At 42.6% G+C, this 14937-nt stretch overlaps 2 protein-coding genes across 3 annotated transcripts in view; one reads left to right on the top strand and one right to left on the bottom strand.

Annotated features, from left to right (window-relative positions):
* plekhg7 (pleckstrin homology domain containing, family G (with RhoGef domain) member 7) overlaps positions 1-5708 on the bottom strand; it is a 20515-nt gene extending 14807 nt beyond the window's left edge. For both annotated transcript variants that reach the window (XM_080545010.1, XM_080545011.1), the window contains exons 1-3: positions 5493-5708; positions 3817-4530; positions 2808-2830 (exon numbers count right to left, since the gene is read on the bottom strand). In XM_080545010.1, coding sequence (XP_080401136.1) covers positions 2808-2830; positions 3817-4479 — 686 coding nt within the window. In that variant the 5' untranslated portion in view covers positions 4480-4530; positions 5493-5708. The remainder of the gene's footprint in view (positions 1-2807; positions 2831-3816; positions 4531-5492) is intronic.
* A 5595-nt stretch (positions 5709-11303) lies between these two features.
* itpr2 (inositol 1,4,5-trisphosphate receptor, type 2) overlaps positions 11304-14937 on the top strand; it is a gene marked incomplete at its 5' end in the record, with an annotated part of 98667 nt that continues 95033 nt past the window's right edge. Inside the window, one exon of the mRNA XM_080545155.1 lies at positions 11304-11395. Coding sequence (XP_080401281.1) covers positions 11304-11395 — 92 coding nt within the window. The remainder of the gene's footprint in view (positions 11396-14937) is intronic.

The raw sequence follows: 14937 nt of genomic DNA, 5'->3' as shown, positions 1-14937 counted from the left end.
CATTCATTCATACAGAAAAAAAAGTCTGAAGGATAATTAATATAAAATAAATGAGTCCCATAATTACTCCAAAGTAAATGTTAATTTCCGCGTAAATAGATGTGGTCGGACTGATTTCCTTGCAGGACAAGCTAATCACATTTTTTAATACCGAGCACCTCATTTTTTAGACCTAATAACTGAAATGTGAGACCTTTTAAGGTCGCATTGGTGGATTTTAGACTTTTAGGCTTTGTAAGACCAGCGCGGGAACCCTGTAACTGTATCTTCAGCATGGTTTAATACTGTATGTTTGTGTGTCTGACTAGCGGCTTGACATTGATTCTTTTACAGCTACAGTCCACCGACAACCAATAAAGGACCAACGTTACTGAGTCTCAGGGTGTCAGAGTTAATGACAGAGGTTGAGACAGCAGAAATGAGGCAACCAACAACTTGACAGGCTGGTTCCCCCGCCGCCTGATTCACTGCTGTCACAGTCCTGTGGCTGACTGGCAGCTCATCAGCCTAGCCCTCTCACACTGTGACCCCGCTGAACTCTCTGCTTTCACTTTTAAGCCTAAAAACACAGGGAGTCACAGCGGCAGGCATGTCACAAGTTTCACATGTCTGAAGCTTCCAGACCGACACTTACAGACTGCTCGGTTGATTTGTGATTTTGTGTTCTGTCAGACATTTATGTGTGTGTGTGTGTGTGTGTGTGTGTGTGTACTTTTATTATTAAATATTAATATTCATCATAAATATTATAATTTTTTCTAAATAATTGATTATATATCAATAAATGATTTCTTTTGTCTTTTTCTTATTATTGCAGGTCTACAAATTGTCAATATTTTATTCTAGACTTTTCCAGACTTTCCTGACCTACATAGGAGGCCTGATCACAGGTCAGGGTTAGAAAGAGAGTTCCAAACCAAATGACCATACGATGAATACAAACGACACATAAAACAATCAATGTAGCCTTTCTTTCTTTCTTTTTTAAATCAGAAAAATAAATACTCGAGTAAGTCTGACTGGGAGACCAGTTTCCTCTGTGCTAGTGAAAGTGATCTAGCCATGACGTCGGGCCATAAGGAAGGCCAGCTCGCTGATGTAGGGCTGCGTGTCCTTGTTTATGACATCAACACAACTGACAAATAGGAACAGTTATGAAAGCAAACGGAAGTACTGTTGTTCTTCATTTTTAGGTCATCCTTATGTAAACTGACAGATAGCGGACTGACTTGAGTACACATACTGTAAAGAGACGCATGCCTGCAGGACCCATGTGTACTCATGAATGGTGTCCTTTGCTGCAGTGAGATCTGAGCAATGTAAGTAAAGGAGACAGTCAGCTTTGTGGAGGCCTCGGTACAGAGAACAGATGAGTGTGCAAATGGTTATTTGTTTTCACTAATAGGAACATAGAGATACAGCATATCTGTATGCAGTACTCAAGTTGTAAAAGAAAGTCAGGGGGGGATGGTGGATTTTATCATGTGGGGACAATTTTTGCATCCCCACAGCGTCATTGACTTCAGTGTCAGTGACTTCAGTGTCAGTGACTTGGTACAAATGTCATTGCATGTGTGCGTGCGCCCCCCCCCCCCCCTCGCCCACAGTATTTTACTCAATATGCGCAAAACTAAATGTTGAAATAGCAGTAATACCACGTTCATTGATAAAATGACATAAGGGATGGAAAGGGGGGATGGCAGTTTTAGAAGGGGGATGATTTTGACTGTTTTTATTTCAGAGGGGGATGCCATCCCCCCTCATCCCCCCTCAACTCGAGTGCTGCTTGTATGAATCTCCATGACTAGGACCGTGTTTACTGATGTAACCCGTGTAGGCCCAAGGAGAAGCAGTGCTGAGTCTACAAGAAAACACTTCCCAAGCACTTGAGAATGGTGGGGACAGCATTGCATGAGGATCTCTCAAAAACAGGTCACTGCTAATTGCAGTTTATTTCCTAGCCAGTCCACAAATGACATCCTGTTGCTTTGTGGCCAATCAGAAGGCTCTCTACGTGTCCGCTCCTGTGCCAGCGAGCACCGGCAAAAAGGGATGCTTTGTCCCTCGGACCTCCGAGAAATAACGATGCGGGAAAAAACAAAACTGCCCGGACCAATGGCTCGCTGAGCCTGGCCACCATTAGGGGGACAGTGCCAGGGCGTAATTACAGGGACAATAGCTGCCTAATTATCTGCTGTAGAGAAGAGCCCAGTGCTGGTGGCATAGGGGGGAAAACGGCCCTAATGAGGGTTTGTCTGGTCCACAGATAACCATAGGACTCTCATAACTCAACCTAGCGAGCTAATGCTCCGCTAACAAAGCCGCAGCACAATGAATGCACAATGGGGCTCCCTCAACCCCAGGTTCGATCACCCTGCCCTCCCTCCCTGGCGCAAAATGTCCACCAAGTGCGAGCGAGGGACATTACCTCATGATGTTTTCCATACAAACAAATTGGGATTAATCATTAATGAAACTGGTTTTGCCAAATGAGAGACGAGAACAAGGAAAAGACCGAAGGTTTAGGATGCATATTAGACGTTTTGGCTCGGAAATGGTTTGCTCATACTGAACAAAGAGGGGGGGGGGGGGAGAACAACTTTGCATCTCAGTTTTTTGTCTCTTTCATGCTGCTTACCAAAGGACAGGCTTACTGTTCAGAGCTAGCCAGTTATAGGCAAATTCCACTTCTGCCATGCAAATTCTCTTCACCCAGGATGTGGTAGATGGAGGCCATGCCCTGATATTTTTGGCTAAGCCAAACGGGGACATAGATAACATTCAAATCCCTTGTGTGGCACACCTACCTTATATGGCATGGGTCCTTGTCCTGCAAAAAAGGAACAGAAGGCATCAATGGGGAACGCGTTGGACACCGTAACCCTGTACAAAACACACTAACGTTGACTCCAATCCTGTCAGAGCAAACACAGTCAGGGAGGTATTGAGGTATGTAAACATTATAAAGACTTATACAGCCTGGACACTGATAAGCAGATCCAGAGCCGTAGTCTGATTTGAAACGTGTAATATCTGTCTACCCACAGTACATGATACTAAATCAACAGCACACGAGCCCGAAGCTCCCGCCTGGCTATAACACCCTTATATCACTTTCAAACAAATTAAAACTTGAATCGTGAATTTTATTGGGACGTTTGAATTCGAAAGCCCTTAATGTCTGCAGAGAATGTCCGGGGCTCTGTTGAGAAGGTGCTCACTTGAATACAAGGAGCGGATGAATAGATCCCCCCCCCATTATTCCTTTCCTATCGTCCGCTGACCCCTCCATTATCGGGTGAATGCTGACGGCACTGAATAGGGGGCCACGGAGGAGGCTTCCCAGGCCTCTCAGGACTGTGGGGCTGGTCAGAGGGAGCTGTCACTGCTGGTAACTGCTGATTCATTTGCTGTCAAAAGCTTGCATTGTGATTGACCGACCACCACAGGAAGCGAGGCAGAATGAGGGAGAGATGGCTGCCTGCTACGCTACCAGGGAGGAATGTATGTGGAGCGGGCCATCTGATTATTATAGGCTGAGCCTATAAGGCCTATTAGGCTCTGATACAAAACGAATTGTACAACCATGCTGTAGCCACACATGACAGGTATCAGAGGGTATAAGAAGATTGTGCAATCGTTTTTGGGCCAACTTTGACCTATTTTACCCTGTTTTTTCTATTGGTTGTTAGGCTATTATACTGTAGGTCTGACTGCACAGGAAAACGTCAATTCAATGCTCACTCACACAAGCCACACAGTTTGGTCATAACAGATTATAACAGAATATACATCATCAACCGAGGGAAAGCTCACCTGATCGTCGCTATCAGTGAATTCAAAGTCTTTACTATCGCTCTGTGGTGCGCTGAGAGATTCTTGTCTCGTGTAAATAACACCATTGTCAAATACATTTGATCTTGATCTGGTCCTCTGCCGGCGTGAGGAGGAGGAGGAGGAGGAATCGGAGAGATGATCGTGGTGGATGTCTCTATCAGGGGGAGGACTTGCTGCGAGAGGGGACTTGTGTCTGTGTACCGGGGACACAGGACTTAAGGGGGTCTCGCCTGTCCCCGTCTCCTCCTGGGTGGTGTCCATCTTCACGGATGGGTCTCGGAAGTCGACTTGAGGGCGTCGGGTGCTCCTCATCCTCCTCAAGGTGGGAGACGTGGAGATGCGAGCGGGGGCCTGGCGGTCAAACTGGAACAAAGGTGTGACCAAGCCATCGGCCTCCAGCAGAGACGCATGATGCTTCAGCTTGGAGTGCGTCCTGGCCAGGTCTATCCGCATGATCACAGGGTTGCTGGTCTGCGTCTCCTTATCCTCAGTGGGAAGCGGAAGAGTTTGCGTCTGAGCATTCGTCACACCTGTCGAGACGTCTTCATTCTCTTGCCATTCGATGTAACTCCAGTCCAAGTTGTGATCGCTGCTGTCCTGGCCGTGATCGCTAACTATAGTAACCTGTTTCAGCGCAGACATCTTGTGCAAGACGGCATTGTAGTCCTGTTGATTTCAGGAACCACCACGTTTCTGGGAAACAAATGGAAAAGGATCAGTAGGTTATAGACGCCACATGAAGCATGGATGGGCATTTAGACAACGTCCTATAAGGCCTACTAAGGTTTTACAACTGGATTTGTTCTGAGTTTAGCCCACGTTGTGAAACATGGTCGGCAGAAAAGTAATAACAATAATAATAATAATAATAATAATAATAATAATAATAATAATAATAATAATGATGCATTTTATTGATAGGCGCCTTTCAGAGCACCCAAGGACACCTGACAGAGCATCATTTAATTAAAAACGAGCAACAGATTCGAAAGTGATCGTGAAGTTATTAATTTTGCTCTGAGCCATATAGTAATATAGCCTACAGTTTCTATGACAGTGGGAGGGCGTGGAGAAGTTCCACTAGGTGTTCATAAAGCAGATACTAAACAACCCCCGTGACTACCAGCTTCCCATTGAACATGTCAACATGTAGATCTACAGTGCTTAGCTTTAACAGCCCAAAACGATCACAATGTAACATCGATGTTAACTGACACGTATCAGTTGACAGCTTTCTGTTGGGGGAACAAAGCAGGGGAGTCCATGCACCTGATCTGAGATCTGAACACCCTGGACACTAGTCTGTACCCTCCACCATTTCTGTCCTATGGCTATGTGGGTCGTGGTTCACCGTTCACGCCATGTCCTGTGATCTGTGATCATTTAATCCACTGGAATATTACAATGCATTTATTTTCACTCCTAAATATCCTTTTAGTGATCCGATCCTTTTAGTAACCTTACAGAATTGGAAAAACCAGCGTACATAACACACCCCACGAGATGAATAGGGTAGAAATAGGCTATTTTATTGGGGAGAAAAACATCCACATGTTATACACTTAGGGGCTAAGCATCGATAGATCTCTCTATGCTCAATAATGAAAATAACTTAGGAAAAGTTCAAAAGAAGGGTGATCTGTGTGTGTACTCACGTCTGCTCCCACGGTTCCGCAATGGATCATCCACGATCACTCACTCCGGAGTCTCATACGAGCTGCTTTGTCACGCCGATGTGACCCTCCCAGCCCTGGGAACAACGATCGGAGCCAAGAGTCCTGGCAGCTCCAAAGCCTTGTTCCCTTTCACCGAACAAAGCTAAAAGACTTTGTGCATGTGTGCAATCCAATGCCCCACATTTGGTGCGTGCGGGTTGATTGACAGTCTACGAGTCAATAAGCAGGTTGATTATGAAAACACACATATGTCTAATGCATAATCCCGCAGGAATGACTGTGTGTACCGTCGCCTCATCAATCTCTCCGGTGGCTTGGTGTCACGAGGGAAGGAGGGACTGACATTCAGTGGTGGTGGTGGTGGTGGTGGGGGGGCCCTCCTTATCCAACATCAAGTAAGGTTGGATGGTGTGTGTGAGCACTTGATACAGGTGCAACTCAAAAAATTAGAATATTGTGCAAAAGTTCATTTATTTCAGTTAATTCAACTTAAAGGGTTAAACTTAGATATTATATAGACTCATTACATGCAAAGCGAGATATTTAAAGCCTTTATTTGTTATAAATGTGATGATTATGGCTTACAGCTTATGAAAACCCCAAATTAAATATCTCAGAAATGTTTAATATTACATGAAATCAATAAGAAAAGGATTTTAAATACAGAAATGTCAGCCCTCTGAAAGGTATAATCATGCATATGTACAATGGAATGAGTCTATATAATATTTAAGTTTAACCCTTTGAAGTTGAATTACTGAAATGAATGGACTTTTGCACGATATTCTAATTTTTTGAGTTGCACCTGTATATCCATTACATCACGTTGCCCATTATCTCTCTCTCTCTCCCTCTCCCTCTCTCTCTCTCTCTCTCTCTCTCTCTCTCTCTCTCTCTGTCTCTCTGTCTCTCTCTCTCTCTCTCTCTGTCTCTCTCTGTCTCTCTGTCTCTCTGTCTGTCTCTCTCTCTCTGTCTCTCTCTCTCTCTCTCTCTCTCTCTGTCTCTCTGTCTCTCTGTCTCTCTCTGTCACTCTCTCTCTCTCTCTCTCTCTGTCTCTCTCTCTCTCTCTCTCTCTCTCTCTCTCTCTCTCTCTCTCTCTCTCTCTCTCTCTCTCTGTCTCTCACTGTTTCTCTCTGGGGGGGGTAAATGAAAATGTAATGAATTGGTTTATGGCCAAAAGTATCTATAGAATTCTAATTTGAGATATGTCAATTAAATTAGTTCATAGAGAGAATAAATAATTCAGTTGTCCTAAGTGATCTCGCTAGGGGCATTCCTGTTAGGCTACTGAGCACCAGGTGGCAATAATATAGGTTAGATTGTAATTGTATGATCATGTGCAGTGTTAAGTGTCTGTGTATGAGCATCAATACATGTACCAGAGGCTATTTGATTATGTGTAAGACTTGGAACAGCAGCTATCCCTCTTTCTCTCTCTCCCTCCTCTCTCTCTCTCTCTCTCTCTCTCTCTCTCTCTCTCTCTCTCTCTCTCTCTCTCTCTCTCTCTCTCTCTCTCTCTCCCCCCCCCCCTCCCCCTTCTCTTTGCGTTTGGCGCCCCCTGGTGTCAGTACGTTATATTACGCAACTGGTGGTCACAAACACAATGCATCCTTGCCGTCGTTGTACCCGTTCATTGTCATATTTTTATTTGCTTCATTCCCTTCAGTGTGTAGAGAAAATACTGTATTTCAAATGGATGTAAATACCTCAAGCGGAGTTTTGGATTGACGGGTGGTAGCTTGCGCTAAATCGACGGCAAAAGTGTGGCGCCCTCCAGCGGTCGTGGCCCTAAACAACCAGACTGTTTATGGTTATGGTTTATGGTTTTGTAGGCCCCCCTGTATGTCACCTATGACGTTACTTTGTAATGTTATTTCAGCATATGAAGGCTTTACATGGGACGTCCCAATAATGTACTCAAAGTATGTGATCTTTAGGACAGATTATTGTATATCATTTCAAGGACCCCAATTGAAATAAGCCAGTGGCTTTCTTGGGTTTTTATCCTGTTAGTTGACCTTGTATGTAATATGTACTTTCATGTACCTACTTCTGCAAATCTTCTAATAAAGTTTTCAATCAAAAAAATGAAGTCACTTTTTAGTAACCTGGGACCACCAGGACTTTTACGACGTTCTCGACATTCAGGACCTCTGAAGGACAGGAAAGATTTATTGAAGTTGCGAATGTCATGGAGATATTACTTTTTTTTGTGATCAAATGTTTCTTGATTTTCTTTTAAAACACATAATAACAAAACAAGACAACAAGGCTACATCTTGCAACCAACGCCCCCAAAAAACCCCACAACCACAACAATAGCTATCTAGGTATTAGGGACAAACATTACAAGTCCGGACCCAAAACAACAAATAAAGTAAATCAGATAACCCCCCCCACACTCCAGAAAATACAGCCCTTATATACATAGTCCCCCTATTTCAGGGCACCAAAAGTATTGGACAATTGGCTTGACTGGTGTTTCTGGTTAGTCAGGTATGTGTGCATTTGTGCAGCCAAAAGAGAGCTGTCAATGTCTAGTATTGATTCTAGGCTTTGCATTTGCCTTGGAGTCTGCTATTATATGGAGTCTTTGCTAGCATATCAGCCCAATAGAGCTCTCAGGTCTTCTGACGCTGGTTTTCTCTGTGTACCACATGTACAGAAGTTTCCAAGATTGTGGAATGCACTGCCAGTTTACATTAGGGATGCAACCTTATGTTCAAGTCAAGACTAAAAACCCATCTTTTTAATATTGCCTTTAAATGACTAAATAATTAAATAATGATTATATAATGATATATATGATTATATAATGATACAAAAAGCGGTATATACAAATACAAGTTATTATTATTATTATTATTATTGTTATTATTATTGGTGTCTGTCAACATGAGGACCAAGGTGACATCAATGAAAGTCAAGGAAGTCGTTACGAGGCTGACATATCTCAAATCTATCATAAAGTGTCATCAATCTTCAGATTTAAATCCAATTGAACATGCATTTCATTTCCTAACGATAAGCTTTTAGGCAAAAGACCTCAGAACAAACAACAACTGAAGACCTGAAGGCCAGGCAGGGGGTCACCAGAGAAGTCTGGGGGCCAATGGGTCGCAGACTTTGTTACTCCATGCAAACGATTGTCAACGAAATACTAAATGTGTACTTTATTTGGACATTGTATGATTATTTCCAATACTTTTGGAGCCCTGAAATGAGGGAGTTTGTTCAAAAAAAGGTTGTACTTTCTAAATGATGAAGACAACCTGAAAAAATAACCCACTGAATTAAAGCTGAGGATCTCTACTTTGTATTTGACCCCATAGTAATGGTTTGATTTAACATCTAAACAGCTAAAGGAAGACAACATGCTTCCTCTTTCCAATACTTATGGAGAGAACTGTATGTGCACTTGCGTGAAAACGGATACACACGCACGCACACACAGCATAAGCCCTTATTGTGATACTAAATCAAACCCTTTCTACCCCCGAGACGTTGCAGGCTTTTGGACAGTGCATGACATGGCTGGGTCATTTTTCTTATAGGGTGCCATTTGGACTTCATAACTTGTGAAAAATAAATTGTTGATTTATTATGTTAATGTTCTATTATATAAAGGACATATCTAGCTTGCTGAAAAACATAGTGGTTGAGCTCAGGCACCTAAATTGTATTTTATTTAGAATACCCTCTGTAGTTGAATAGGGCTAACAGAGTGAACACTAACAGGGTGGACACTAACAGGGTGGACATTTTGAGTTAAAGTTAGCCTTTAGCCTGCCTGTGTTAGCATAATGCCTAGAATGACCATGAATACTTGATGAGGAATCTAATTTGCACTAAATACTTTTTTTGAAATTATTAAATTTGATTGATCTCCTCAATATTTAGGCCTAACAGGGTGGACACGTTATGGTCAACCACATTAAACTCACTGGATAGAAACATAAAAATCAGATGGTAAAAGAGGTAGAAAATCACACAGCTTACCACATTTGAAATCCCCTCCACTGATGTGATGTCACCTCATGAGAGTGATGTGATTGAGAAATATGGTTTTCTTTTAAAAGGGACATTAACACAGCTTAACAGGGTGGACAGTGACCGCAGGGACAAACATACAACCTTAATTTTTTGTACAAAATTACATCTATAACCAAAGCTTTTAAAATGTAAAAAACAACAACTTAGAAGCCCATATCATTGTATTCATAATAAATAACAATTGACTATACATGAAAAACCTAATGGTATTCGTATTTGTCCAAATTTAGACAAAATACAACATGATTTAGTACTGGGGACGGAAAAGGCACCGTATAAAAAAAGCTGTGCACGACAGGGCTATTCGGCGTGCACCATGATCTCAAGCAACTTTTGTTTTCTGTCGCGCGCGCATGCACGCACGCACACTTGCATTACTCATTGATATTCACCCATTCTAGCACAAGCTTCCATGGAATAGCGCGGAAATGTTATTTTCTCATTATTTCAAGTCAGTTTCGTTTAATTCATATATCATATAAGTGTGCCATACAGGTGCAACTAAAACAATTAGAATATCGTGCAAAAGTCCATTCATTTCAGTAATTCAACTTAAAGGGTTAAACTTAAATATGATATAGACTCATTGCATTGTATATGCATGATTATACTTTTCAGAGGGCTGACATTTCTGTATTTAAAATCCTTTTCTTATTGATTTCATGTAATATAAAAAAAATTCTGAGATCTTTAATTTGGGGTTTTCATAAGCTGTAAGCCATAATCATCAAATGTATAACAAATAAAGGCTTTAAATATCTCGCTTGGCATGCAATGAGTCTATATAATATCTAAGTTTAACCCTTTAAGTTGAATTACTGAAATAAATGAACTTTTGCACAATATTCAAATTTTTTGAGTTGCACCTGTAAGTGTGCCATACAAGTAGGCTAAAACCTGATCCAATTGGGTCTCATGTCAAAGCATGCATTTGAACATGCCAGTCGGTTAAACGGTCGTGAGTTTAGAATGATAAGGTTCTATCTCCGTTTAAAATGATAAGGTTCTATCTCCGTTTAGAATGATAAGGTTCTATCTCCGTTTAGAATGATAAGGTTCTATCTCCGTTTAGGGCAGTTCAGAGATATTGAGCGTCAAAGTTGTGACATTCCATTATGTTTTGTGAGATGGAACCTTTGTATTTTATGAATTACTAACTCAAATTTTTTTTTTTTTTTTTTTTTAAATGACACCACACAGGCATTAATAAACACCTAATGGATCAGATTATGTAAAAAACTAAATGTTGACAAAAATGGAGATAGAACCTTATAATTCTAACGTCACGTGACATGTCAAAGCATGCATTATTGCATTTGAACATGCCAGTGTAAAGTGGGTTACACGGGGAGGTGAACAGGAAAGGCTGCCACTCAGAAACAGTCTGTCTCCTCCCCCAAAGTAGATCTGTGAAAAAGAGAAACACTGCTTAACTGTCATACAGGAAGAAGTTGGATCAGCCTCCACGAACAAACCAGAGACAGGTCAAAGCCCGACAACAGTCAAAGTTTTGGATCGTCTGTCCTCTCTCCCTGGGGGAACTCTCTCTGGAGGATATGTCTCGTTTCCATGCGTTAACGATCGCAATGTTTTACGGGTGAAAAGCAAGGATCGGTGCCAGATCGCACTGTAACGTGTCAGTGCGCGGACAGCTTCCATCTAACCATAGTTACATAGTGTGCATGTTCACTGTGCACTGGGGGAATCGCGACTTTGTAACTAAATTAACACGCGAAGATGTCAGACAACAGATCCAGTTTCCTCCACATCGGAGACATTGTCTCCCTGTACGCCGAGGGCTCTGTCAACGGCTTCATCAGCACCCTGGGGTACGTTCCTTACTCTCTGATAGTAAATGTTTGCATGTTTGAAATGTCTAGCATTTGGGATTATAATCCGAGATTTATGATCTTCATATGGGGCAATGCACGAAATGGGAGAATACCCACAGGCTGCAAGTGGCATGGATGTCAGGGGCACTGGGTTTGAGAAATCGGAAGGAACTCATTTCCGAGTTGAAGAAATGGGCCCGTCACACACGCGATCGCGTCAAGGAAATGCCTGGCGAATAACCTGGCACATTTGCGCAAATCTAAGTGATCAGATCGAGATTCAGTTCTAAATGTAAAGTGCGCATGTAAATAGCCTACTGTTATTTATTTACAGTGTCAACTGGCAGCGGTTACGGTCACATGGTGTCAGACAGTGTAAATATTGCTTGATCGTTCAGCATCTTGATCTCATGTGATGTGAGGGGTTCAGACAGACAGTAGTCCATGGGATGTGAATAATGCTCGTAGGATGTCTACAGTCTAGTTCATACTCTAACTCTACGATCGCACACTTTCAATAAGTTTGTATCTCTTTTATAGGCCGACATCTTTACATGTCCAATGTGGGAGTCATAAACTCCCCCAGGCCCCTCTACCACATGTACACTGAGTTGTTACTCAACTCAATCAACTTTGTATGAATGACAGAGGTTCTTCCTGGTTGTAGACCTAACAAGGTCAGGAAAGGTGCAGGGCTGAATGGCTTTCTGTGAGCACATAAGGTCACAAGAGGCAAGAGTGAGGTGAGAGTACTGGGAGAAGATAGCCAAACCATTGTAGGACGAGTCAAGTCATTGAAAGTTCACAATGTGCAAAAACATTGCACAACTCAAGAGAAGAGCTGGCGACTTGTTTTCATCTGTTAGTCTTATACCCATAATGCACCAAGTAGGCAGAAGGCTGTATAGGGTCTCTTAACCAGTTAATGTCATTCCTGTAAAGTGGCCCCCGGTTTGCAGAGTGCCTCAGCTGTAAAGGGTGCATGCACTCTGCCCTCTAGGCCCCTAGAGTAGGCGGGAGCGGACAGACACACTCTCTGGAATGAACATCTGCCCCACCCACCCCTATCTCACACAATCACGCCGCCTTTCTGTTTTGCTTTCTTCTGCTGTGGTTTCAGTCAGTCACTCTCCAGAAGTGTTGAAGAGGGACAGAGGAATACTGAAACTAGTGTATATCAGTACCAGTGAGAAGTTTGGACACACTTTTCCCCATTCAATTGAGTGGGGAAGTGTGTCCAAACATTTCACTGGTACTGTATATATGTTCCGGTGTGGGAATACAGTACATGTGGGAAAACTAGGGTTGGGTCCTAGGGTGCTAGGGTTAGGGTTAGGGGTAGGGTTAGGGTTAGACATGCCAGCATGTACCAAGTCACCCTAGCACCTAACCCTAACCCTAGTTTTCCCACATGTACCGTAACATATACCCTAGTTTCAGTATTGGAAAGTGTGTCCAAATGTTTCGCTGGTACTGTATATACTATATATTTGACATTTCGCAGACACTTTTATCCAAAGCGACTTACTGTACATTGAGTGTGTGTATATTTTTGATATGGTCTTAGCGGGAATCGAACTCAAAGTTTTCCGGCACCATGCTCTAGAATGCTCCACACAGAACCTCAGTGTGTTGTGTAACTATCAGGGCTCCCACAGGTCCTTGAAATCCTTGAAAGTTTGTGAATTTGAGGAAAACAAAATCAAGGTCTTCAAAGTTTTTGAAAATAGACATGGGTCATTGAAAGTGCTCTCGCTCTCTTTTTTACATATCTTTTTTTACAAAGCTTGTCAACTAGTAATTAAGTCTCTGTATTGCTTAACTTTACACATATTTCACAATATATTGTTTTGCTGTGCTGTGGTAGAGAAGGCAAGAGACCATCTAGTGTTCACACATTCAAGCCTCTCTTTTTAATCGTTGTCTGTGAGCGGATAGTTCCTATTATATAAATTCTCATCTAGATCTGTCTCAAACTATGTGTGGGGTCACTTGAATTTGAGGGAATTGAGTCTTGAAAGTCCTTGAAAGGTGCTTGAATTTGATGTTTCAGAAGGTGTGGGAAGTGGGAACCCTGAACCATGTTTGGAGGGGGGGGACTGGCTTGTAACCTGGATGGAGGGTCATAGTGTAATGGTCAGTTGCAGATGGTGGATGAATCAAGACCTACTTTGTTTTACTGAAAAGTAGCTAGGGGATAACTGGTCATGGCCCGTGTCAATGCAAATGTGGCGACTATAGGCCCATAAAATACTTGTAAAGTATGCAAAGTCACATAGCAGAGAGCTGTGTTGTTTTGAAGCAAAGGAATGGCGTGCTTGCTTATCAGTGATTCATGAACTGATTCAGTCTGACACCCAGGGCTAGGGTGAGCTTTATCAAGTGGCTGTGCCATGCTGGGCACACCTGTGCATGCCTCCTTCAAGGCACAGGAATCCATGATTACAAGAAGGAGTGAGTTGGCTGGTCTCTCAGAGCCACTGAGAGCAAACGCAACCTCAGTTTGAAATTGACAGGCCTGGATTAGGCCGATACAATCAGGTCTCTCCCACGGGTCCTTGAAATCCTTGAAAGTTAGTGAATTTGAGAAAAAGAAATCAAGGTCTTAAATGCTTTTGAAAATAGACATGGGGTCATTGAATCCCCCCCCCCTCTCTCTCTCTCCCCCCCCAAAAAAATCACTTACTTAGCTCGTCAACTAGCTAGTTCTGTCTCAAACTATGCCATGTTGGGTCCTTGTATTTGAAGGAATTGAGTCTTGAAAGTCCTTGAAAGGTGCTTGAATGTTATGTTTCAGAAGGTGTGGGAACCCTGTACAATGTCCACATTTAAACATGATAAATTATAGGCAGTTCCTCTTCCCTGGTCGCATACTTCTGCTGTCCTTTACCTTATCTTGACTTCTTCATGCTACTAGATATGTCCTCGCATTCCAGGCAATTAGCCACGAGGTACGTAGCATGTATTATGCATGAACCTCTCCATTAAAGATGGATGTAGTACGTGATAAGAAACATGGCATCCCCAGTTATGGTTTTAATGTTGTTTTATTACGCTTGAATTCTATAATGTTCAGTCATTATTGTGACAGGCTTGTGGCAGATTATGTCGATGTCTTTAGAGCATGCATAGTGGCCGAGATCTGTCTGTAACTTTTTTCATCTTGTAGAGCTACAGTAGGCTATAGAATTCTAATAATAATAATAGCTTAGATTTATATAGCGCCTTTCTCAAACCCAAGGACGCTTAACAGATTTCATAGACAGACAGTCAGACAGACAGAACAGAAAAACAAAACAAAGAAACAAAGACAACGAGAGTGACAAACTAGACTGGAGGCCAAAGGCCTTAGAGAACAGGTGGGTTTTGAGGGCTGATTTAAAGGTGTCCAGGGTAGGGGGGCATTGCGGATCGCTGTGGGGAGAGAGTTCCAGAGGGTGGGAGCTGCCACACTGAAAGCTCTGCCCCCGAAGGTCCGTAAGTTGGTGCGGGGGGTGGAGAGCAGACCCATGTCTGAGGGCCGCAGGTTCCGGGAAGGG

This window comes from Nansenia antarctica (assembly GCF_963989245.1).
Source record: "Nansenia antarctica genome assembly, chromosome: 14".
NCBI classification, from domain to species: Eukaryota; Metazoa; Chordata; class Actinopteri; order Argentiniformes; family Microstomatidae; genus Nansenia; species Nansenia antarctica.
This window is presented reverse-complemented; position numbering and strand designations above follow the sequence as displayed.